The sequence below is a fragment of the Metarhizium brunneum genome, chromosome 1, assembly GCF_013426205.1.
Source record: "Metarhizium brunneum chromosome 1, complete sequence".
NCBI classification, from domain to species: domain Eukaryota; kingdom Fungi; phylum Ascomycota; class Sordariomycetes; order Hypocreales; family Clavicipitaceae; genus Metarhizium; species Metarhizium brunneum.
Genome location: NC_089422.1, coordinates 4,839,682 through 4,862,597, shown reverse-complemented (window position 1 = coordinate 4,862,597; position 22,916 = coordinate 4,839,682). Strand labels below are relative to the sequence as shown.

Here is a 22,916-nt window from a genome sequence, read left to right as displayed (position 1 = left end):
TCCATTTCTACCAGAATGCCTGCTTTTTTCTCATATCCATACCGTACACTATCCACGCAAGAATTAAACCGCTCGCGTCCTCAGTCATTCTTTAGAAAAGAAAAAAACTACCCGTCAGGTTTACTGCGCCTTGTCACCCTTTTTGGTCTTGGACGAACGCAGAACCTTGCTCCTCTGCTTCATCATATGCGTGAACAGAACATAAGACCCTGCTAACTCGTTAGCCCCAAACGAAGAAGAATTAAAAACCGCCTCCTAGCACAGTCACCTCAGTGAAAAAAAAAACGTACCAGGAACGTAAATAGCCAAAATGGCATAGAGAGCCCACGGCGCAAAGCTACTCCTCTCCGCCGCGGGGCCGGTGGCCGCATAAACTAGCATACACTCGCTCGTGATGCCCATGGGGTACAGAATGTAAAACATGCTGTACCGCAACCAGGTCAGGAACGAGGGCAGCGCGCCGGCGAGCGACAGCGCAAAGTAGCTGTAGCGGACGACCTCGGTGACGGACCAGGCGACCAGCATGGAGGAGTAGAAGGGCGAGAGGGCGAGGAATGGCCACGTGTTTACGACGGGCCAGACGAGCAGGAGACGCGAGAAGACTTGCATTACGGTTGTGGACACGGGGGCTCGGACGACGCCTGCGGGTTATATGGGTTGTGAGTTGGTCTGCTTCTTTTTTTTGGGGAGGGGGGAATTATCCAGAAGTCAGGGGTAATTTACCTAGCAGGGAGTGCAGAATCTCCATGACGGCTGCGGTCTGCGTCCATTTCGTCCACTCGCCCACGACGGCGTAGACAGCTGCCGGGCCGCGCAGGTACAGCACGGCCAGGGTGCGGCCGAGCACCACGCTCCAGGCGACTGCGGATGCGAAGTTGTAGAGGATGAGGTATGCATCTTTGAGGGGCGACGCCTGCTTTGCAGCGGGTTTGGGCTTGTCGGCCATGGCGGCGTGGTACAATTGGGGCTTGGCTGGCGTGGTGTTTGTGGTGGTGATGGGAGATTTTTGGTGTTGGAGTTGGGAGCAAAATGTTGGGGCACGCGACGACGGGTTGGCGGGCCGAGGCAGGTGGGGTCCGGGGGTCTTCCTGCTGACAGCTCCTGCCTTTCACGGCGTGGAGATGCTCTCCAACAGGCTTGGCGCATCCAGCAACACCCTCAATTTGTTCAACTCGCCGTCGTCCCTCCCCGCCTCAACCAACCTATCCAGCCTCCCGTCGTCGAACGCTATGCCGTGCCAGAGCAGCAGTCCCAATCTCCTCGCCATTTCCACCTCGCTCAGTTTGAGAACGTCATTCCGTGCCGGCGTGTGTCCTTCACAGAGGCCCAGGAATGTCCTCCAGAACAACGCCCTCAGCTCCGCGTGATCGTCAAAATACACAAACCCCTTCTCTGCGTCGTCTTGCCCTAAACACTCGTCTATGGCGTACATGCCTACGCCCAACGGCAGCCATTCGCCCTCGGCCCAGTCTAGTAAACCTGTGATGTGGCCCGTCTGCGGATCAACCATGATGTTACTTGGTATGAGGTCCCCGTGTGTTAAGCACCACGGTAATCGCTCAATATGACCGAGGTGGTATTTCGTCGCTTGTGCTTCCTGGGATAGTTTTGCGTCTGCTATACTTGTGAGTAGGTTTGCCCGCCATCGGAGAGAGGACCCGATTCGTCCCTGGATGCCTTTGCCTGCCGGGAGGGTGTGACGACGACGAGAGGGCACACCGTGGTGATATGATTTTGCAAAGATGGCAGCCATGTCTCGGACGAGGTTGTGGCGGAACTCCCTGTGGGGGTTGCCGTGTATTTGTGGAATTCCGGAGAGTCTGACGCCGGGCACCTTGTTCATGAGATAGACGTGTAGCAATGGTGGATTGATGTGCGGAATTCTGGGTGCTGGGATGCCGCTGAAAGGGCCCAAATACGTCGTTTCGGAAACGAGGTGTTTGAATATATGTCGTGCGTCTTTGTATATTTCCATGTCTAGGCTGAATCGTCCCGGCCGGAATTGAAGTAGGTGAGTTGTCGAGACGGCCACAGTGTAAGAGCACTCGCCCTGGGTGTCAGCCTCACCAACGAGTTCCCCGGGGAATATGAGCTGCGCGAATCGTAGACATTGATTGCGGGTTTGGTAGTCCAAGGCATTTCGGGTAAAGAAGTCGTCAATGTGTCGGCTAGGGCAACCTACCAGGCTGTTCGCGCCTTGCGATGAGCCCATGGTGAACACCACCAGATATCACCGGTCGCTACTATGAAGGGGATAAATTCATGACAATTACCAAGGATGAGAATGAGTCTTCGTTTTGTCACCATGGGAACATGCTCACCCCTCTTCATGTATTATTGCTGAAGGCTGCAGGTGTGGCTTGGCTCTGCTGCTATTGGTTGCACCGTAACCGCTGTAGGCGAAGCAAACCTTGGGCATCATGGCGAAATCATCTTTGCAAATTTTGAAAGTTGTGTGTATTCCCAGAAATTCACTACCCAGAGTTATATTATCAGTACGTGGCTGTCAGTCTCTGCACCAAATAATCGCCACTATTCACACCCTTATATTTCTTATCCTTCTCCGTAGCATACGTCCCTGGCAAGGTCTGAATAAAGCTTTCCGTATTAGGGTTGCAAAAGTACCTATTTCGAATCAAAGTTAGTTTCTGTGCTGAAGTTTTCGAGACTGGCCCTCGTCACGTTATGTATGAGGTATCAATACGTACGCGATACTATATCGGGGAGGGTAGGAACTGTCTTCCTTCCGGGGTGGCTCGACAACTCGGTGGATAGTACTCTTGATAGTGTCATTGCTCCAGCGAGCTAGTAGATCTCCTGCATTGACAACAATGGTTCCTGGGATGGGAGTGGCGTCGACAAAGTAGCCGGTTGGGCTTTTGACCTGTAGGCCGCCGCGGCTATCTTGGAAGAGCAGGGTGATGGAGCCGTAGTCCTATGTTTTGGTCAGTGAGTTCTCCCCTAATACAATTTAATAACGGTAAATTTGCAAGGACAAAAGTTGGATGGGCCTTGAGCCTTACACTGTGCTCACCGGCCCTCACCTGCCCAGGATTGACCCTAAACACATCTGCCTTTACAGAGGGATAATGCAACAGCCGCAGCGTATTATCCCCAACATGCACAAACCGATCAAAGAAATCTTCTTGTAGGTCCATTCCCAAGGCGATGGCCCTCATAACCTCCACGTGTAATTTTTGACACTGGCTAAAGAAGTCGTTCATGTCTGTTCTGAAACCCTTCAGTTTGCCATCCTCAGCCGGCCACTGGTTAGGGTGTTTTGGGTCGGTATCACGGCCAATTTCCAAACTCTCCTTCAAATCTGGAGCCGCGCTTCGGACCTTCTCAACCTCGGCGATGTCTTCCAGCTGGGTGACCTTTTCACGACCTGGCGAGGAGTAGCCGCGGTTAGCTTCAGGCGTGGTCCAGCCCAGCTTCATCTTGGCGTCAGTGTCGAGAGCGAAGAAATCGGCGGAGCGGGCGAAAGTCCGACTGAGGACATCGACTGGGATTGGGTGGTTCTTGAGGTATATGAAGCCTGCGGTTTGGAAGCCATGGAGGATAGCCTCGGCAGCAGTTTTTTGCTCATCAGGGGTTCCGGTGAGGAACTTGGAAAAGTCTATGAGCTGGAGCAGAGTTCAGTATGCATAAAGGAACCGTCAGTGGCGCCAGAGCGAAGCAGATGGCGGAGTGGTGATGCTACAAAGCGCATCGCCTTGCCACTTACAGGAATGACCAGGCCCTCCTTGGCTACCGCAGCGTCGGTCGCCATTTCGTTTATAAAGAAAATGATGAGACACGATAAAAATTGAGGATCACAGTGATTATGCGGGCAAGTCGAGGGAGGGACCCAGCACGAGAGGTCTGGCGATAAATTTCCAGTTTCAATGGGAAGGTGCACAAGCGGGCGAAACAAGCCTCATATACCTAAGTAGGTAGGTACTAGTTACAGAATTCAACACAGATACAACCACAACGCTACCACAACGCTGCCACAACGCTGCCACCTAATCAAACGTCCTAAACCAAAACGCCCTCGGCAACCGCCGCATAATGGCAGCACCATGACAGAGCGCCTAGCCCATTCGCCTATTTTCCGACATACCCTCCATTACGAGGGCACAGCTGCGAGTCGCCTCAACATCGTCGGACGGCTTCTGAAGTTTGGCGTCAAGAGTGAACATGGATGGGCTGACGAACCGCTAATCAGGGTTCCCCGCAGACCTGCAGATGGCCAGCTCCCCACAGCGCCTAAGCCAGTGGCTGATAGTGGCCGACGGCACTGGGATCAATCGATTGATCGATATTCACTACCCGTCAGCGGCTAAGTGGTTGACTAGCGGGGCCCAGTGGAGAGAATCGACGCCCCCAATGGCCTGGCCAATCGACCAAAACATGCAACCACTTGAGAACATAGATAACATATCTCTCAAGATATTTACCCATGCCAGTCACCCACAATCCAAGAGCAGGGAACATGTATCGGTTTATTATTTTTTTTTTGTCGTGTTGTGTTGACTCTAGAAAAGGCTCTCTGCTTGGACCGTGAGCGGCCACGGCCGACGCTTCAGCCAAATTTCTGGCCCTCCAATGCCACTTGCCATATCTTTATCTACCTGACTTTAAGGGGACACCCGCAGACGTGATGTTGTATTCCTGTGCGGGGCATACAACGTGATCATGGCTCGCCTGCCACGGCACAGATGCTTGGGTCGCATGTGCTATAACTGAATGCTGGTTGAATTGGAGACTTGGCCAGCGATTCTACTGGTCAAGACGGCATGTTGTTGTGCCCAACGTCATCCCCAGATCACGACATAAAAAGACAAGAATAAAAAAGAGGGAGCGGCAAGTATAAACCAACATTGACCAGTCCCAATTCGGTGCCGCTGCAAGACCACAGACGAGGGGCAGCCACACACCAGATACTATTGCGGTGCCGCTACTACGCCCATGCCATGTCAACGTTGAACGCATCTGCACATTTGCTTCTCTTTGATTTACATCTCACTGCAGCAGATTCGGCTTCATCCATCCACGCTCAGACGACCAGCCCAACATGGCCACGTCCAATCCAACCGTCGTGGACATCCACACCCACATGTATCCCCCCCAGTATATCAAGATTCTCGAGTCTCGGACGACAATCCCCTTGGTCCGCAAGTTTCCTCAAGCCCCCGAGCCCCGTCTCATTCTGCTGGAAGCTGAGCTCGGAGACTTGGAAAAAGCCATCAACGACCCCTCAGCAAAGCCCCCCGGACGACCGCTCACATCTCACTTCGCATCGCTCGACCAAAAGATTCATTTCATGGACACGCATCGCATCGATATATCTGTCATTTCTCTAGCTAACCCGTGGCTGGACTTTGTCCACGCCTCCCACGCCGGCGACATCGCCGAGTCTGTCAACGTCGAATTCTCAGACATGTGCGGCAAACACCACGGCCGGCTGTTCTTCTTCGGCACGCTGCCTCTGACCGCACCGCTCGAGACGCTTCTGGCGTCGATATCCCACCTCGCGGCCCTGAAATACTGCCGCGGTGTCATCCTTGGCACCTCGGGGCTCGGGAAGGGACTGGACGACCCTCATCTCATTCCAATTTTCGAGGCACTGGCTGCCGCAAATCTCACCATTTTCCTTCATCCTCACTACGGCCTGCCCAACGACGTGTGGGGCCCCCGTGCTGGCGAGTACGGCCATGTTCTTCCGCTGGCTTTGGGCTTCCCCATGGAGACGACGATTGCCGTGGCACGCATGTATTTGGCCGGCGTCTTTGACCAGGTCCGCGACCTGAGGATGGTGCTCGCGCACAGTGGCGGCACCCTGCCGTTCCTCGCGGGCCGCATCGAGAGCTGCATCTTCCACGATGGGCAGCTTGTTCGGGAGGGCAAAGTTGGGGAAAATCGCCGCACGGTCTGGGATGTGCTCAAGGAGCAGGTCTATCTGGATGCCGTGATATATTCAGAGGTCGGGTTGAAGGCCGCAATCGACGCAAGCGGTTCCGACAGACTCATGTTTGGCACCGACCATCCGTTCTTCCCGCCCATCACGACTGACGAACAAGGACAGTGGGAGAGCGTCAGTCTGAATGCACGAGCTGTTGCCGAGGCTGTTGGTGAAGGATCCGCCGAGGCCAAGGCGATCATGGGGTCAAACGCTATCCGTGTTCTGAGACTAGAAGAAAAGGCTTGAGATGGCTCCGGCTCTCACGAAATAGAAAATACTGCGGCACAATGTGACAGTATTCTTCTTTTTTCCTTTAGCGTAATCGTAAAAAATGCCCTTAGGTGGTTGCCGTTTCACGCTGATACCTGGCCTCGGCCTCATGAATCTTGCCCCGGACCTCCTGAACGACCCTCTCTGCCTCTTGCAAAATTTCTGCTGGCGTGTCTTCCTTCTGCAGATTCCTGACTGCCTGAATAGCGCGTAGTTTGTCGCAGACCAGCTCCCAGTACTGCTTGTTGAGAGCCAGATCCGCAACATAATCCCCCGGAACGTTGACGACCCCATTCGCAGGGCCAGAGGGTTTGCCGACGGACCCGAGAGTTGCCCTCATGCTCTCCTTGGCCTGCTTCTTCCTCGCCTTCTCGTCCTTCTTCTCCTTCAGCCGCCTTCTAGCCTCGGCCAGGTCCTCCACCTCCTGCGCGGCCTCGGCCTGCCGTCTCGTCTCCTCGGCCCGCATCTGCTGCTCCTCCGCCAGTCTCTCCCTCTCCTTCTGCAGCATCTCCCGCTCCATTTGCTGCTTCTCCTCCCTCGCCCTCCTGGCGGCGTCTTCTCGCGCCTCGAGATCATCGGCAAACTTCTTGCGCTCCTTGTCCATGGCCTCGCGCTCTTGCCTGCGCAGGAGCTTGGCCTTGCTGGCACCGTCGTACACGGCGCGCGCGCTCGCGTCCGACAGGATGTCTCGCGCCTTCTCGAAGAGCTCCCATTTCTCGGGGTCAAAGTTCTCGCGGGCCTTGTCCGGGTGGTACTTGATGGAGCGCTTCCTCCACGCGCGGTGGATGTCTTCCTTTGCCGTGAGCGCGTCGACACCGAGGAGATTGTAAAGGTCGATGTCTCTGTCGGCATATTCGCCTGCGAGACGCACGAGATCCCTGTTTTCTTCACCCATGGTGCCTTTCTATTCGACTGGTTGGCTGACTTTCGTGGAAGAGTCCGGTGGTGTGCTGGCTGTGACACCTTGGAGCGCAAAAGCGCCGTGGGCAGGCGCGAGTATCACGGGCGTTCTTGGTCCCGCTTACTAAACGATTTTCCTGTCACAGATCATATGTGAGGGTTGGGCTCCTCGCAACAGATAGTTTTTTTTTTTGAGCCGCTGCGAATGAGAAAGGCCGGGTCGTCAGCTGAGTTGAGATGAAGACGACATTATACCTCGAGGCAGCGTTTTCTAGAAAGTCTGGTCGGCTCCACGTGACCCACTTTTATCAGTATGCCAGCGCTGACCTCTCATTAGCGACCTGGTAAAGCTACCTAATAGACTTCTTGCATTGACGACGGGTTGATCGACATCTGACATCAAGTACAGAGTACTAGTGCTTGCATTCATGGTGGTATTTAAAATATTATTCCTGCCGGCTAGTACATAGCCTCCTTATGTCTAATGCTTAGTAAGTATGCGACGCCCCCCTTAACGTCTTCCGTGATCGCTCAGATCTGCTCCTTCTCTTGCTCCTGTTTGCTCTTCTATCGGCATAATCGTACACATTTGGGCTTCCACCCGATAATTCCAATACATATCGCTCATACGGGCCCAGAGGCTCTTCGGGCATAATTCTTTGGCCTGGTGCGTTCTTCTCACTGCCAACATATTTCCAGATCCAGCCTTCACGAGACGGCCGGTCGCGGTACCGATCATATGGTTTGTAGTGATGAACCTCTTCATCATATTCAAAGATGGCCCGCTTCAGCTTCCAGTCCGAAAGGGCCTGGCATGTCCATACGGATTCGTCATTGAGACCCAAACCTTCGCATGCTAGCCGCACTCGCACAGAGCTGTGTACTTTCTCGTTTGTATCCTGCAGGTAACTTTCTCGGCATGCCGATGTTTTTGGATCAACTTGCTTGTACATGCCTGGAGTTCTAATCGTATCTCCGGATAGGGCGTAAAAAACACCACCCACTTTTTGGATGGACCCCAGAGCCCACGGCCTGAGCGGCTTGTTGCTGTCGTAAATTGGATCAACGGCCCATTGCTTGAGCTTGCTCCGGTCTTTCTTCTGGTTGTGTGCCTCGGGCGACTCATAGAAATCAGACGTTTGCTCAACTACTCGTTTTAGTGATGGCGTGTCAAACTCGACGCCGATGCTGGTCATTTGATCCATCATCCCTAGTAAAGTCAGCGCCGCTAGACAACGAGTAGGGTTCCAAATTGCACCAAAACTTACAGGCTAATGTAGCATTAGCGATGCCCTGGTCGTCCCATCCACCACCGCAGTTTCCATGGTTCCCAGGAAACCACACCTGCCGCAAATCTACCGTGCGTAGTCCCTCACGCCGAGGACGCTCCCAAACTGCAGGACTGAAGGGTGTACGAGTCTCGTCAAGTGCCAGTGCCTGGAAAGCATGTTCAATTCGGTCTGATAGAGCCGTATCATGCCACTTGTATGTTCACCGAAGGTTAGCTTTTATATACATGTAGATCAGGAGAGTCGCGGGGGAGGGAAGACTTATTCGTCATTGTTTGGCCGAACGCCGAGCTTTTCCAACCAATGGATCTTGGGGATCCCGAGACTGCCGACAGTATCCCAAACACATACGCCCTTGACTTTGATGAGGTTGTTGTTCTTTTGATAGACGCGAGTGTACCCCATCTTCTCAAGCCGAGCTCGATACTCGACGTCAGCGTGGGCACCTTTGGGTTTGTCTCGGAACGGCACACTGGGAAAGGGGTCGACATAGTCCTCGTTCTCCCAGTTTTGCATGTCCTTGAAAATAGGGTAGAAGTGCTCGACGCCCTCTCTGGTCAACAGGCCCAAATTTGCAATCATGCCAGAGACAGATCTCGCGGTGAAGGCGCCCCTTGAGAAGCCGACTAGAAATATCTCATCGCCATCCATGTAGTTGGCGCACAAATACGCGTACACCTCGCGGACACGCTATCGAGAATGGTTAGTTTCGAGCACTCTACTTTCATGTCTTGGGAAACGCAGCAAGCCACCCACCTCGGCAAGGCCAGTCCCAAACGCTCCGCCGGTGATGCTATCAAGCGTATTGCTGCCACTGCCGACTCCCGACTCATAGGAAATAATTTGCAGGGTGCCGTCTGCGCAGCGGCGCTTGAAACATCGCGATATACGCGTGACATTGGAGGGCACCTGCAAGGTTCCCTTTTTAGAAAAGGGGCTCGATTTTGAGAATCCGTAGTCGCTGTTCATCCAGGTTCCGTCGCAGCAAACTATGAGGCGCTTCTTTTGGCGCCTTGTCGTGGCATATTCGGCGGCCATGTTGCTCGTCTTGTTCCCCCCTGAGTTTTACGGACCAAATTTACGTAGTATCGTAGGGCGATGTAGATGGTTTAGCCGCGCAAGTTAGTTGGTAGAGGAGTGATGGGAACGAATCAATGTTTCTTGTTGCGCTTTTGCCGGGCCCGTCTGCCGCGGCAACAAGGGGTTAAATAAATGCCAGAATGCGAGCTTGAGATGAGATGAACGTCATACACGTACCCGCGCGCCAAGAGTTCGGTATACCAGTGACCACACGTGAGGCTAGGGAGGGTCAGAACTAAGAAGCGTGAGATGGGTGAGATGCTCACTCGCCTTCCCCTTTGCCCAGCCTCACATCCACAAGCCTCAGTGTCAGCCCGTCAGAGCCAGATCGGCCAAAAGCCAGTCATCAGACAAAACACGGCCAATGACCCCAAGGCTGTTGGAGTCGCAGCGGCACTAATTTTGGACGGAGCCGGTGCGAGGGTTTGGCGGCAGACTGGCGCGGCGCGACGTTGGACCCGATCGATACGCAGTCTGGTGCTACGGACTGCTCCGTACCTCGCGTCGATGCAACGGGCTGACCGACGTTCAATCTTGTCCTTTGCCCGACTCTGGTATGAATAGAAAGTCAATCTTGCCAGATTCGACCAGACCGCAGGGGTTGTATTCCCGCCTTAGCTAAGTCTTCGCCAGGCGAAATTGCGGCCCCCTCGTGCCTCGTGACGCTCATCTTGGCCACTGCACGTTCCCACACCTCAGCCAATGCCGGCTTGACCCAGCCTCACGACTTTGGTATCGCGGCACTCATAGGCAGGTGTTGGCTGCTTGAATTGTCGCTTGCGCTTCGGCCATCAATTGACGGTTGCATGAGGCAGACAGGCTGCAGTGGCACTGGGGGAAATGGCTGTTGTTTGGCCAGATCAGCAGTCATCGTCTGCATAGCCTGCCTCCCTCTCACGCTGATGCCGCTTCTTTTTTCGTCTTGACAAGGCTGCATGGGCTGAACGAGGAGGCAGGCTTCTTCCATGTCCAGGGATCGGCCCGCTTGTCAGTTGTCGACGGTAAGTACTCCGTAGCTTGTCCATGTCAGTTCTGCGCCCCTGGAGGAACCCAGTTCCCACCGTTGACCCAAAATGGCCGCAACCACATCGGGCCTGGCGTCTAAGCAACCAGCTCCGTATTCATGGCCTGTGTTTCCCAATCCCAGTTATTTATTAATATGACTGCTTTGCCGGTCGCTGCCTTGATACGGCCAACGAGCATATCCAGAAATACTCCAAGCAGCCCCGTGTTTCCAGTGAAGAAAGTTGTGTAGTTGTTTACTCTCTATTTATTCATCTATGTGTATGCAAGTATTCCGTGCCCTCTATGCCGTCTCCCTCAGCCCTGCTGCGCGCTCAATCCCTCGCGCAGCCACTTCGGCACAAACGCCTTCACCTTGACGTCGCTTTTGTTGTCCTCGTCGCCCCATTCGAGTACAAACTCATTTCCCGGCTTATACGTGGCCGCAGCCTGCTCCCCGGGTAGGACAACGTCCGTCATGATCTCGAGCCGGCACAGTCCCAGCCCAATGTTGCCCACGCCCTTCAACCACTTGCCCGCGCTGCGTCCCTTCTTGCCGAACCGCCCAATGCTCGTCTCGGCGGGGATCATGTCCGCCGTCAGGCTCTCCGGGGAAGCGCACTCGGGATCATACGAGAGCGTCTGCGGCGGCGCCTTGTCCTCGCTGTAAATCGCGCACGGCAGGATGCGCTTCCGCACCACGCCGCGGTGCCTCGTCCGGATCGTGAGCTCCTGCCCGACGTAGCAGCCCTTGTGGAAGTCTATCCCATTCATCAGTTCCATGTTGCTCTCCAGCGGCAGCGCCTGCTCGCGGAGAATCTCGTCCTGGCCCTCGGCGACGCCCTGCAGATAGCGCCGGATCGTGTACGCATCCTCCGTAGAAGCGTCCACGTCGAGCTCGGGCGCCTTGTGGTTCAGCTGGACGATGCGGTGCCCCAGCCCAGGAGCCCTGGGGTCCTTCAACACCACCCGGGACTCGCTGGCTGCAATGTCCAGCGGCGAGGCGTCGTCCCAGGCCTGCCAAACAGACGCCTCGTCCGGCGGGACGTTGCGCACCGTGACCTTTGCACGTAGCTTGTACCGCTTGATGAGTTTGGCGAACCTGGCCATCTCGCCTGCGTCTGCCTCGATCAGGTAGCCGTCGTCTTGCTTGGCCTGCCGGAAGGGGTATATGAAGATGTCGTGGACCACGCGGCCCGTGGCGTTCAGGAACCCCGAGTAGAACGCATCTCTGCGCGGCAGGCCCTCGGCGTTGGCCATGTTGGCCGTGATTATTCCCTGCAGGAACTTTGTAGCTTCGGGCCCGGATACAGAGAGGAGCTGTCGAGACGGGAGGGCAGCGAGGCCGGAAGGCGGCGGTTTCGGGGGCGCGGCCGAGCTTGCGAATCGGCGTTGCTGGTGTTTGAGGCAGCTTCGGCAGAGGAGGCGCGTGGGTAGAGCGCGCCGTGCCGCGCCCATTGTGTATTGGTTGCGTTTGTATATCAGTGGCAGCTGTCTATTGTAGTTGATGGATTTTTTTCGTGGGAGCTTGAGGATATCAAAACTCGGGTTTGTCGCACGTGTTTGGTGGGGACCGGAGCTGGGGGGGTTGATTGATAACGTCAAGTCGGCTTGGAGGGATGAGATTGCCCGTGGGGATTTTGAAGAAGAAGATGAAAATAGCACTTGAGCTCAAGGAGCTTGCACAGGCAGAGCTTTTTTTTAAAAAAAGAATTTTTTTTAAAAAAATTCACTACATGTATTGACCATGATTCCGGGATTGAGATACACCAAAATGTTTTTCCGACTTGGCCTGGTTGACAAGACAGTGGATCCGACTGATGCAGTTTATATCTACCAGATACAGTAGAAGCGGCAGCAACTTTGGCAAGTTTTTTCGGATTTGAGCCAACAACAGTTCTCGGCAACGAAACTAGAGCAGTGATGCTTGGCTGTATCTATCAATGTCCTCAGCTAACAAATTCAAGGCCGTCAGTGTACAAGAATCCGCCCTTGTCATGTCTACCCAGGCGCATTGCCTCACAACTACCAGGCCGCATCTGAGTAGATGCGTAAAGTCTGTAGTAGAAGTTGGTCAAAAGACCGTGTCCCCCTTTAAATGCTGTATTCCTACACGCCTAGAACTACTGGGTATCTACCTACTTAAGTACTTAGATCTAGGAAGGTAGGCAAGTCATGAAGGAACCAGCCAATGGCATTCAATGTTGCCTTGCAACTCCGGCAAGAACGACCAGCAGACATGGCCATCAGATAACTGCCTCCGCTGTGCAGCGTCCCCCAGACATCAAAGGTCCCTCCACAGTCAAATCGATCAACCGCGCCCTTGCAGGATCGCAAAACCACTCCGACAACGGTTCACACCCCGATCATCGCTCCTCACGATACACTCAGGCACGGTTTGCCCCCGCGAATCGGCGGTGCTAGGCACACGTCGATCTCCGATCCCAGCCCCGGACAAGGCCGGACGCAGGACCGGCACCTGGCGGGGAGGGAGGATCCCACAGATGGTCCCGTGACATCGAATGCACCATGGATTTGCCGCCGACGAGGTCGGAGCTCCCACGGACATTTTGTGAGGCGTGCAGGCCATTCTCACAAGCCTCTGTCTTTCGCACAGTCAAGACTCGAGGGGCGTTGAGCTATAACCTAATTCCCCGCACTTCCTTGAACTCATGGACGGATCAAACGGGTATTCGGGTGGTTTAGTAACAATCAATGATTACCAGCCAAGGTACGTACCTATATAGTAGTAGTCACATGGAAAAGCAATACAATGTCTGATGTTTCAAACCACGCCCTGCAGGCACCGGTCGACCAACAATAGCCAAGAGAATGGCCAAGGCGACAGAGCAAACCTCCTGTCAGCCAAGCAGGCATCTACCGGGCAACGCATCTCAAACAATGGCATTGCCTGACCACCTTTGAGTTTTCCCTCCAAGGCACCAGTAAATCTCCAATCACCTGCCGTTGGGGATACCCGCCACGTATCAGACCCGGAATCCCATGGCGTCGATCCCATTGATGCAATGCGCAGTGGAGCAAAAGACCACCTCATCACGGGTCTCCAGATGAAACCTACATTATGTATGTACGGAGTACATGTTGCGCCGCATGCTTTTACATGCCAGGCGAGCGGAGTCGTCGTTGCATGACAACCTAATCAAGTGAAGAGCAAAAAGAGAAGCGAAGAATTATGCATTGGACCGGCGTAACTCGCCCAACCATCATCCACCATCGCAAATCCAACATTTTAAGCAAAGCATATTGTATGTACATACATGCTATCCCTCAGCCCATTGGCACCAGGGGGTTTCTTTGTGCCGCCCAACCAGCCCATCCAGTCCGAGTACACACCCAAGCAGTCACACGTAGCCTTACGAAACAGCACAGGACTGGGCAATCAACGGCACCCGTCAACCGAGAGTTCCGCCTAGTTGAGCGGCACAGCGGGCTCAAACTGACACCCGCAATTCAAGTCGCCAATACCAGCCCATGCGTCCCCCGGAAGGCCGCGGACAAGCTGCTCCAGTGACTTGGCGCGCTGGGCGAGACTCCCGACAATGGCCCTGTTCTGCAAAGGGCGTGCAAAAGATGACACCCCAACAGGTCCAGGACCAAGCTTTTTGCTGAGGCAACGAAACATTGAAAGGTGCGGTGCAAAAAGTACGCACATACACACATTGGACGCAGTACATGTAGTCAATCATACATACTACTCCGTACTGTCCTCTGCACTCCGTACACGCACGCAATTCTTAATTTCGCCATTGGCGACCCATCCCTTGGGTTTCGGGTGTGCCAACAACAAATGCTGCTGATGACAAAACATGATTCTCAAGGGAACCTTGATGCTGGGATGCCCGCTCCGCCCATTTGTGATCAGACTTGCCAAAACCTTGCTGACGTGAACCTGCCTGGTCACGCAACGCCATTGGGCGCCACGGCTGTCCCCTGCCGACGTTGGCAAGGTTGGAAAAAGACAAGAAGGAAAAAAAGCTGATGAATCAAGAGCCAGGTACGTAGCTTTTGTGGCGGGTCGGCGGGAGTCCGAGGCGCCGAAAGGCGGTGGGATTGATTGACGCCAAACTCTTTTTTTTTCCTCTTCGTCTGCTTACGTACATGTGTACTACTTCCTCAATGGCCTGAAGAGGCGGTCGGGCGGGCCATGATTCATGCCGGGACCGACATCGCCCCGCCTTTTTAGGTGCGGCATCCACTTGGTGGTTGGTGGTGCGCTGGACAAGAGTCAGGACTCGGGACGGTGACAAAGAATTTCACAGGCAAAAAAGGTCACTGACAAAGAAGATGCGTGGATTGTATGCTTTTTGAAATTTTTTCTTGATTGCCCTTGGGCTGTGGACCTATGTACTATGTATGTGTGTATGTGTATGGCTCACTCTACCAGTTTATGGGAGCGAGCTACATGCCCGAAAAACCTCCAATATATCCAAGTTCTGTGTACCCTGAGTGGTGATGTGATGATGTATATGAAATGCTTTTGTGAAAACCCCGTTTTAAATGCCAGTGGTATCATGTCTATTGAACGCCGGTGCTATGCCATCGCTGATATAAAAAAAAGTCGCTAGAGTAAAAAGAAGAAATCATGACGTGTTGTTGGTGCTCGAGCAGCCATCAGGGCTTCCTAGTATACCGAGATGGCGGTTACCAGACCCGCTGACGTCTGCTGAGAGGTGTAGTACTCGTCGTTGAAGATTTCTTCCCCTTCCTCCTTGGCGGCTTCCTTTTCGTTGTAGGGCAGCGAGGCGTCGGCTGGCGAGGGTGGCATGGACTCGTCGTCTGAGGATTCCGAGTCGTGGTCAACAAGCTCGGGTGGTGAGGTGGAGTGAGACGGAGTCCGGACGAGTTCGAGCTGTGCGTAGTCCTCCTCGAGATCGTCACCCATCTCCTCCTCGTCGTCCACGTTCACGAGCTGAGCTCGCTGGGCGGCGACGGGAACCCGGGCGGAGACGGCGTTGGTCATCTCGACGTCGTCCTCATCAAAGTCGGAGTCGGAGTCAGACTCAGAGTCGGAAGAGTCGTCGTCGTACTCCTCCTCGGGCTGCTCAACGATGCGGTCGGCCCACTGCACACGGCGGTCGGCAGGCTTAGGGTTGCTCGCGCCGCGGACGGACTGGTTGAACCAGCGCTCCTGCTCGCGCTCGGCGTCGGCGAGTTCGAGCATCAGGGAGTCGAGCAGGTTGGCGTGGCCGACGAGGAGACGGAGGTCGTGGTCGGGTTGGGCAGCCTCGCGGGAGAGCTTGGCCCGGGCCTTGTGGGCCAGGTAGTAGGTCTGCGTGATGGACATGTTCTTCTTGGGAGCAGATCGGATGTGAGACGAGGTTGAAGAGAAAATAGGGTGTTGAGGCTGAGCCACTGCTGCGGTAGACATTTTGGTGGAGGGAAGCAAGTTGCTTTATGTCTGGATCTTGTTGTTTTTTCTTGCCTCGGGTGGATATATGCGTGTGAGTCAAGACCCGATTGCGGATAGCGGACAGGGATGTCGAAACAAGCGTGTGCAGCTACTCAAGGGCGGTGATGGTGATGAGAGAAACTGGGCAAATGATGTGACGGCCAGCTGCGTGTATTGCGTGCGATCGGGTTGCAGGCGGGTTGCAGAGTCTGGATTGCAAGTGCAAGAGCTGTTACGGATTGCTTGGTGATGAAATTGGATCTGGTGTTTCCGAGAAGGTTCGAATCCGAGGGACGGGGGGGCGAGGCGTGATATACTCGTCAATGCCCGGACTTTGGGGCTGGAGCCTGTCGAGAATCCGCGTCCCCGAGCCTGGGAACGACGACGACGCCGACGCACGCTGCTAAGCGGACTTTGTGCACGCGGCCCCGAGCAGCACGACAGCGACGCCGGTGCAGGGGTGCGGGTCCTGCGGGTGTGGTGCTGGCATTAGCAACTTTAGAAAGCAGGGTGGGGCCCCGAGGGAGGCGTGTCGACAATTAGTGAGCCTCTGCGGGAGGTGGTGACTCCTCTGCCTCTGAGCCTCCGATGTGTGCCAGAAGCCTAACGCCATGGGCCCTTGATTCGCATGGCACTCCAGATGTCCGCAATAACCGCTGACTAAATCCGAGCTGCCTGACAAACCACACACCATGCTTCCGTAAGTTGGAGCCGGGCTGATGGGCGTCTCTTGCCCGAAAGCGGTACCACGCCCTTCGCCGCGACAGCACGCACGGGGGGAGTACCTCTGCGCGAGGAGGTACTTCGGCTTGCGACCGGACTTCTCGAGCACCGTTCTGGCCACGGTCAATGACTATGACTGCCTGTGACTGCCTGTGACTGCAGAACATCAGACTTTCGAGGCGGCACGCCACGGCGTCCTGCAAGGCTCGATGTCGCTGCTCCGGCCCTGGCGCCAACAGCCAACAGCCAACAGCCGCGCATGGCAGTTGAGTATTCCTAATCAGATTCCATGTTCGACGACCTAGTGACACATAAAGTAGCCTAGAGCACGTCACTTTCAGTGGCCGAACGGCGTTTGCTCGCGCTCCCTGGCAGCGACATCACCGGGTACGTACCCAGTAGCACTATGTCCGCCTACGCCCGGATTTCCAGTATTTCTCAGCAAGCGATTGACTGCCTTGATGTGGCTGCCGCCGGCACATGCAATGTTTCCGATTGATGAAACACATGACGGCACCAGTCGCCCTCGTCGCCATCGTCCGCAACACCATTCCCATCGCTCTGGTTCCGTCACATTCTCCGCGCGACCATGACTTATTAGCATTACAAGGCATGCGCCAAAGCACGCCAGCAAAGGGCGTTATGCTGCCACAGTCGCCAGGGCGTATGTACACGTGTAATGCGAAGCAATCTTGCGCACCTCTTGTGCCGGAAGGAAGGGGTAATGAATTCACTCGAACAATGCGCGCCGCCCAACATGTCGCTGCAGTTTGCTTGTTGGGGAAGCCGACTCGATCGCATGCCCGCATTCCTCGCATTCGCAGCAGCCAGGCACGCGCTGCAGTGTTGAGGGACGGACAATGCGACGGACCCGAAAGCGACAAAGCCACACTGGCAACGACGAGCACCTTGGCCAGACAACGAAGCAGGCGGCGCGGCCTGACAGGGATCCGACAGTAGGGCTGAGCTTGATGATGACTCCTTCCAGTCGACTCCCCACCCTCGGCCAGGCAGCTGGGCTTTGCACGGACCCACCCTGGTGACTAACAGGAGATTGGAGAGATTGGGTGCCGCTTTACGGAGTAGTAGTTGGGCGGCACCATGTTCGCCGAGTCCGAAGGGCGTCAGATTGAGCACAACGCGGCATGATTCATCGTGACGGTGCATTAGAATTGGCGAATCATTCGCGCCAATTGCTGTCGAATCAGGGAACCGCAGCGAAGACATTGCAGTGTGTATTTTTTTTTTTTTTGAACGAGGTCGCCGATAATAAATTAGATCAAACGTCAAGACAGGCACCCGGTTACATTGCGTTGGTAACCGAGACCACCCCTTCACCATTGACATGGCCCAGACGTCTCAGATTCTGCTCTCAGCTCACAACATTGAACGCTCTGTCTGCCTAATTTCGTTCACCAATCTCAGATCTTGCGACGTCGTTCCTGATTACGCAAGCCATTTCGTCCGCCATCTCACGTCCCGCGACCCAATCTGCGGAGTATACACCGGACGCGAATCTCCACGTCGACCATTAAAAGGCCATTCCTAAATTGTCAAGGGCGGCATCCGCACACTCGCCTGATCCAGGCAGCACATGGCTCGCTCTCGCTCCCTCTGCTTACTCCGTACTCTGTCTCTCTTTGACATTGACTACCTAGCACTAGCAGTAGGAACCGGCAAAGCCAAGCCCAAAGCCAAGCGCGAAACCTCCGCTATTCACCGTCTTGTCCAGGTCCGCCGCGCCTAGTACAAGACGTAGTCCGCAATCATCACCCCGTCCAAATGTCATCCGTTGGCATAACGGTGCCCGCGGCGTAATGCGGAACCGTTGGCATGACTAGTATAACTTCTTGGGGAGGGGACACGTTTTCACACGCTGGGCGCGCGGATACACGTGCCCTTGCCGCACGGGGAGATTGATAGTCTCAACGCGGTTTATGCGTCGCCGTTTGCTTCTATTGCCCTGATGAGACTGTGCATCTGCGTTGCCTTTGGCAGCATGTGAACCGTGCTCGTGTTGATCCGGGCCAAGGGACGACCCATGCCCAGTCGTGCGAAAGAGGGCACATGAGATGCAAAGAATTTCCGTCAATTTGTTTTCCCAACGCATCTCGCTAACCCGCTCCCAAAAATCGGCCTCATTCCTCCACCATCACAACATTGGATGGATATCCGCCCTTCGCGTCATCAAGCCCGGCTTATTCATCGTGCGCCATCTAATCTAATCCCCGAGCCCTCAGCTCCGGGGGAGAAAAAGAAACAAAGAAAATTCCTTTGCTCAGTCAGCGGCCCAAAAAAAGCGGGGCCCACAATAGGCTCGCTGGTCGGCCTTTTGCCAGACTCCGCGCCGATGGCCTTACAAATTCGTCCCGGTGCAGAGTGCCATTTGACATGTATTTTTTTCCGCAGCAGCCCCGTCCGTCATTGTCAAGCCACCCTGCCGACAGAGCAGGTCGACCCATGATTGCCGAAACAGATCAGATCATGGGCACGCACGCTGGCCTCGATATCATTTGCAGTGATGTACATTGTACGTAGTACTCCGTACGTAGCCGCGGGAAACGGGAAACGGGAAACGGCAAACGGGGGGAACAATGGGCCACAAAGGGCCTCACATGACCTCGCCGTCGACAGAGGCGTGCATCTAGAAATGGCCTCGCCAACGACAAGCCAAATCCTCCGCACTCCGCAGCAGAACAGGACGCCGTGGACCGGAGACGAAAACCGCCGCTGGTGCTTCTCGAGTCCCCGGCACATGGGCACATGACCGCGATGCAGGATATTTCCCGGAGCTGACAACTCGTCCGCTGTTCCCGGGGCCACGGGGTGCCTGGCGGGTGTGAGGCGGCATTTTGTGCCTTCGGGCCCGAGAGGAGGGCTGCAAGAAAAAGTTTCCGGCTGGCCGGGGCCCGCGACCGTGGTCCTTCGAGAAGCTTGTCGTGGAAGGGTGCTCGTGGCGCCCCGCTTTTACGGCGATAACCGGGTTCATGACTTCAAAGGGAGGGCACCCTTGCTCAGCCTTGTGAGCTTTGGCTCTGCGTTGCTCTGCTCTCCGATGGATCCGTGTGGGCACGTTCGCTTGCTGGAAGGGGGTGTTTATTTTATTTTATTTTTATTTCTTTTTGCCTCGACTACCTATTATCGTGCGTGAGGGTCGGGGCTTCATAGCGAGCCGATGTGTAGCGCCCTGTGAGTGCTTTCGGATACTACAAGGAAGCGAGCCGACCTGTGGTGTGTGACGTGCTCGAGTCCCCCGGTCTCGCTTTGGTTCGAGACGGTTACTATTGCGTTGAATGTTTCATGGGCACCATTCGCGGGGTTTACCTCCTCGTTCTTGTCGATGAGATGCCGGCGCTGCGGATAGCCGAAGCAGCGGGAGCCGAGGCGCACTGTCGGTCATACGAATGTCTCGTTGCGGTATGCCGTCGACATCAAGATGGCGAGGGGCCGACTGCTTTGTCCCATGTCTCTGAGTCTTCGTGCGACACCTCCATGCCGTCTTCAGCTGCTACAGTTCATTCCCAGAGCCGAATTCGGAAACGGGGAGTGAGTCAAGGCCTGTTTAATTGGGCATTGGGATGTTTCTTCAACTTGCACAGACGCAGCAGCAACCTGACTTGGAGGACGGGTTGGCTGACATGGCATGGACTGGACTCTTTGTTACGAAATGACTCAGTTCAATCACCAACGACTTTCTCGTGTTTTTGCATGTTGAAACTGCAATTTGGTTCGGGAATGCGAGAACTGGCAGGAAAGGGAAAACGTGATTCTATACGTCTCATAGTAGAAGCAGGTTAGGCATGGTGCAACTTACACACTGACGCTACTGCGTGCTGTCTTCCTAGGTTCGCACAATCAATTTTGACTCGACAAACGAGACCTACACCATGTTCCCATGGACGAATGACGCCAAATCTACAGCTGACTAAATATGTCCAGGATGCGTCTGTGAGACACCATCGTGGAAAAGGTCTCAAACTGCCTCTCATGTTATTGTATTTAAATGCAAACCCAAGGGTATATCGTCTATGCGGTTCTATTTGACTCTATTTACTCAGCTCGAAGCTTCATCTTCGCTCTCTTTCGCTTGCCCCCAACCTCTCTGCCCTCTTCAACCTCCAGCAGCGCCTCTCTCTTCTTCTCGCTCACGACCTTGAGCGCATCACGAAGAACTCTAGTTTCCAGGTTTACACCTTCTTCCTCCCAGGCATCCATCTGCCTGCCCACTCGGTTCTCAATGCCCAACACAAGCTCCACATCTCGTTGTCCTACAAACGTGGCTGACTCACCCGTGCGTCCGGCACGAGCAGTACGACCAACTCTGTGGATGTAGTCGTCCGGGTCCCTTGGAATATCGTAGTTGACAACAAGACTCACTTCAGGAATATCCAGACCTCGTGCAGCAACATCTGTGGCTACAAGAATACGAGCAGCGGATGCACGGAATCGAGCGAGGTTGTCAATCCGCTGTCTTTGAGGAAGCTTGGAGTGTAAAGAAGTAACGCGATGGTCCAGGAGTCGGAGAAGATGGTGTAAATAGTCTGCAGTAGCCGTTCTGTTGCAGAAGATGATGATGGTCTTGTCCTTGTTTGCTTCAGTGAGAAGGAAAACGTGGAGGTAATGTTCCTTGTGGGTGACGGGGATCTGAATATGGGTTTGATGTAGGGTAGTCGGAATAGCAAGCATCTGGGTATCCACCTCGCATACAAAGACGGGTTGTTTCCCTGGTTTTTGTGGCATGCTCTTTAGTGCCCGTACTTCAGGTGTGATGGTTGCCGTGAACAAGAGAGTTTGCCGCTCCGCTGCAGGAGGAAGAACCGACAAGCACTCCTCAACATCAGGCAGCATACTACCGGGTCCAGCAGCATGAAGCAGCCGATCAGCTTCGTCAAGAACGACAAAACGGACCCGCCGCAACCCGCATATAGTGTCCTCTCCAGAGGTTCGAATATGATCTGCCAATCGGCCGGGAGTAGCAATAATAACGTGCGGTCGCTGTGCCATCGCAATGGCTTGAGCTCGCATGTCTGAGCCACCGGTGACTAGAATAGCTTTCAAACTCTGTGGAGATGAAATAGCCTTGAACTGCTCATATATTTGAAGTGCCAGTTCTCGTGTAGGCGTCAACACAACCCCGAAGATAGCGCTAGGGTCTTCTGCCCACTTTTGCAATATGGGAACAGCAAAGGCGACTGTCTTTCCGGAACCGGTTCTGCTGCCACCAATACAGTCTCGGCCTTTCAGAATTTCAGGTATGCAGCCCTTTTGAATACCCGTAGGTCGTTTAATAGCCATGTTCGCGAGCGACTGTACGAGCCATGGCCGAACATTGAGACTAGAGAAGCTCGTGTTTGGGTCGGTTGGTGCGAGAATTGGATTGCTCGGTTGGATCATGGCCTCTTGTTCAGCTTGGGTATGATTTGTTTTTCGTTTTATTCGGGATGGTGCCTTGATGGTGGAAAGTACTGTCTGGAAGTGTTTCTCGTCATCTTCACTGTCGTCTCCGTCTTCGGCTTGGTCAAGGTCCAGTGAATCGCCGCCATCATCTGCAGATGCTGTTCGTCGTCGTTTTCTCGCCCCGGAACTGTCCAAGTAATCCGACTCGGAGGAGGATTCGACCTCGGGTGCATTGTCGACATCAGAGGCAGAATTCAACTCTTCGAAATCCACGGGGGCGCGTATCGCTACCCGGTTGGGCATGATGGGCATCAACCTGTGGTGAATTTGGAATACCTCGAAGGGTTTTAGCAAGCAGGCTGTTCCATCATGGCATGGGAAAAATAAAAAGTTGGAAGACTTCATGGTGAGTGGGGGCCAAGCTGAATTTTTTGTGGGGCGGGGACCAGTGTGGCCCGACAGTGGAAGGCGCTTTGGGCGCATCGACGTTTGGCACTTGATGGGGGACTCTGGAGGGCTGGGAGCAACCTGCGGAGTGCTTGAGCTGGAGGAGGTGGGCTGTTGGATGTCCCTCGTACCTGCTTTTACAGAGACCTTGGCGTAAGCTTCGCCGCGAGCATCTGGAGTACATTAAATGCAAGGCGTGTCAGCTTCGGTCCTCTTTTCGGTCGCAATGCTTACAATACACCTGGCGTTGCTTTGTTTTTTTTTTTTTCAAACACTGAGATTAAAGGGGTCTTTTCTGCGCCTTCTGTATTACTCCGTACGCACCTCAAGGACGAAGGTCTTCTTTGGGAACTACCTTTCGTTAGTACAGTGGTACAAAATATGGAGGCCTGTAGACGCGCGCTTAGGGGCGGGAATCGTCATCGTTGGTTGGTGAAAGCATCTTCCCTGT

General features: G+C 54.5%; 9 protein-coding genes across 9 annotated transcripts; 1 reads left to right on the top strand and 8 right to left on the bottom strand.

Annotated features, from left to right (window-relative positions):
* Positions 1–120: 120 nt before the first annotated feature.
* On the bottom strand, positions 121–946 carry G6M90_00g014550 (uncharacterized protein; the record flags this gene model as incomplete). The annotated part of the gene is made up of 3 exons (XM_014693581.1): positions 121–209; positions 291–641; positions 724–946. 3 exons carry the CDS (start codon positions 944–946, stop codon positions 121–123), a joined length of 663 nt encoding a protein of 220 aa, XP_014549067.1.
* A 162-nt stretch (positions 947–1,108) lies between these two features.
* On the bottom strand, positions 1,109–2,212 carry G6M90_00g014540 (uncharacterized protein; the record flags this gene model as incomplete). Its single annotated transcript, XM_014693582.1, has 1 exon — positions 1,109–2,212. One exon carries the CDS (start codon positions 2,210–2,212, stop codon positions 1,109–1,111), a length of 1,104 nt encoding a protein of 367 aa, XP_014549068.1.
* Positions 2,213–2,492: 280 nt separating this feature from the next.
* gloF_0 (2-oxoglutarate-dependent dioxygenase gloF) lies at positions 2,493–3,772 on the bottom strand (the record flags this gene model as incomplete). Its single annotated transcript, XM_014693583.1, has 4 exons — positions 2,493–2,625; positions 2,709–2,935; positions 3,024–3,626; positions 3,728–3,772. The coding sequence occupies 4 exons, from the start codon at positions 3,770–3,772 to the stop codon at positions 2,493–2,495; spliced, it is 1,008 nt and encodes a 335-aa protein (XP_014549069.1).
* Positions 3,773–5,059: 1,287 nt separating this feature from the next.
* On the top strand, positions 5,060–6,193 carry acmsd_0 (2-amino-3-carboxymuconate-6-semialdehyde decarboxylase; the record flags this gene model as incomplete). Its single annotated transcript, XM_014693584.1, has 1 exon — positions 5,060–6,193. The coding sequence occupies one exon, from the start codon at positions 5,060–5,062 to the stop codon at positions 6,191–6,193; it is 1,134 nt and encodes a 377-aa protein (XP_014549070.1).
* A 91-nt stretch (positions 6,194–6,284) lies between these two features.
* Positions 6,285–7,112, bottom strand: cwf23 (Pre-mRNA-splicing factor cwf23; the record flags this gene model as incomplete). Its single annotated transcript, XM_014693585.1, has 1 exon — positions 6,285–7,112. One exon carries the CDS (start codon positions 7,110–7,112, stop codon positions 6,285–6,287), a length of 828 nt encoding a protein of 275 aa, XP_014549071.1.
* A 493-nt stretch (positions 7,113–7,605) lies between these two features.
* On the bottom strand, positions 7,606–9,444 carry G6M90_00g014500 (uncharacterized protein; the record flags this gene model as incomplete). The annotated part of the gene is made up of 4 exons (XM_066129753.1): positions 7,606–8,327; positions 8,386–8,599; positions 8,692–9,096; positions 9,163–9,444. 4 exons carry the CDS (start codon positions 9,442–9,444, stop codon positions 7,606–7,608), a joined length of 1,623 nt encoding a protein of 540 aa, XP_065985801.1.
* A 1,362-nt stretch (positions 9,445–10,806) lies between these two features.
* Positions 10,807–11,946, bottom strand: G6M90_00g014490 (uncharacterized protein; the record flags this gene model as incomplete). Its single annotated transcript, XM_014693587.1, has 1 exon — positions 10,807–11,946. One exon carries the CDS (start codon positions 11,944–11,946, stop codon positions 10,807–10,809), a length of 1,140 nt encoding a protein of 379 aa, XP_014549073.1.
* A 3,184-nt stretch (positions 11,947–15,130) lies between these two features.
* On the bottom strand, positions 15,131–15,877 carry G6M90_00g014480 (uncharacterized protein; the record flags this gene model as incomplete). The annotated part of the gene is made up of 1 exon (XM_014693588.1): positions 15,131–15,877. One exon carries the CDS (start codon positions 15,875–15,877, stop codon positions 15,131–15,133), a length of 747 nt encoding a protein of 248 aa, XP_014549074.1.
* A 4,794-nt stretch (positions 15,878–20,671) lies between these two features.
* On the bottom strand, positions 20,672–22,321 carry DBP8 (ATP-dependent RNA helicase DBP8; the record flags this gene model as incomplete). Its single annotated transcript, XM_014693589.1, has 1 exon — positions 20,672–22,321. One exon carries the CDS (start codon positions 22,319–22,321, stop codon positions 20,672–20,674), a length of 1,650 nt encoding a protein of 549 aa, XP_014549075.1.
* Between the last annotated feature and the right edge of the window lie 595 nt (positions 22,322–22,916).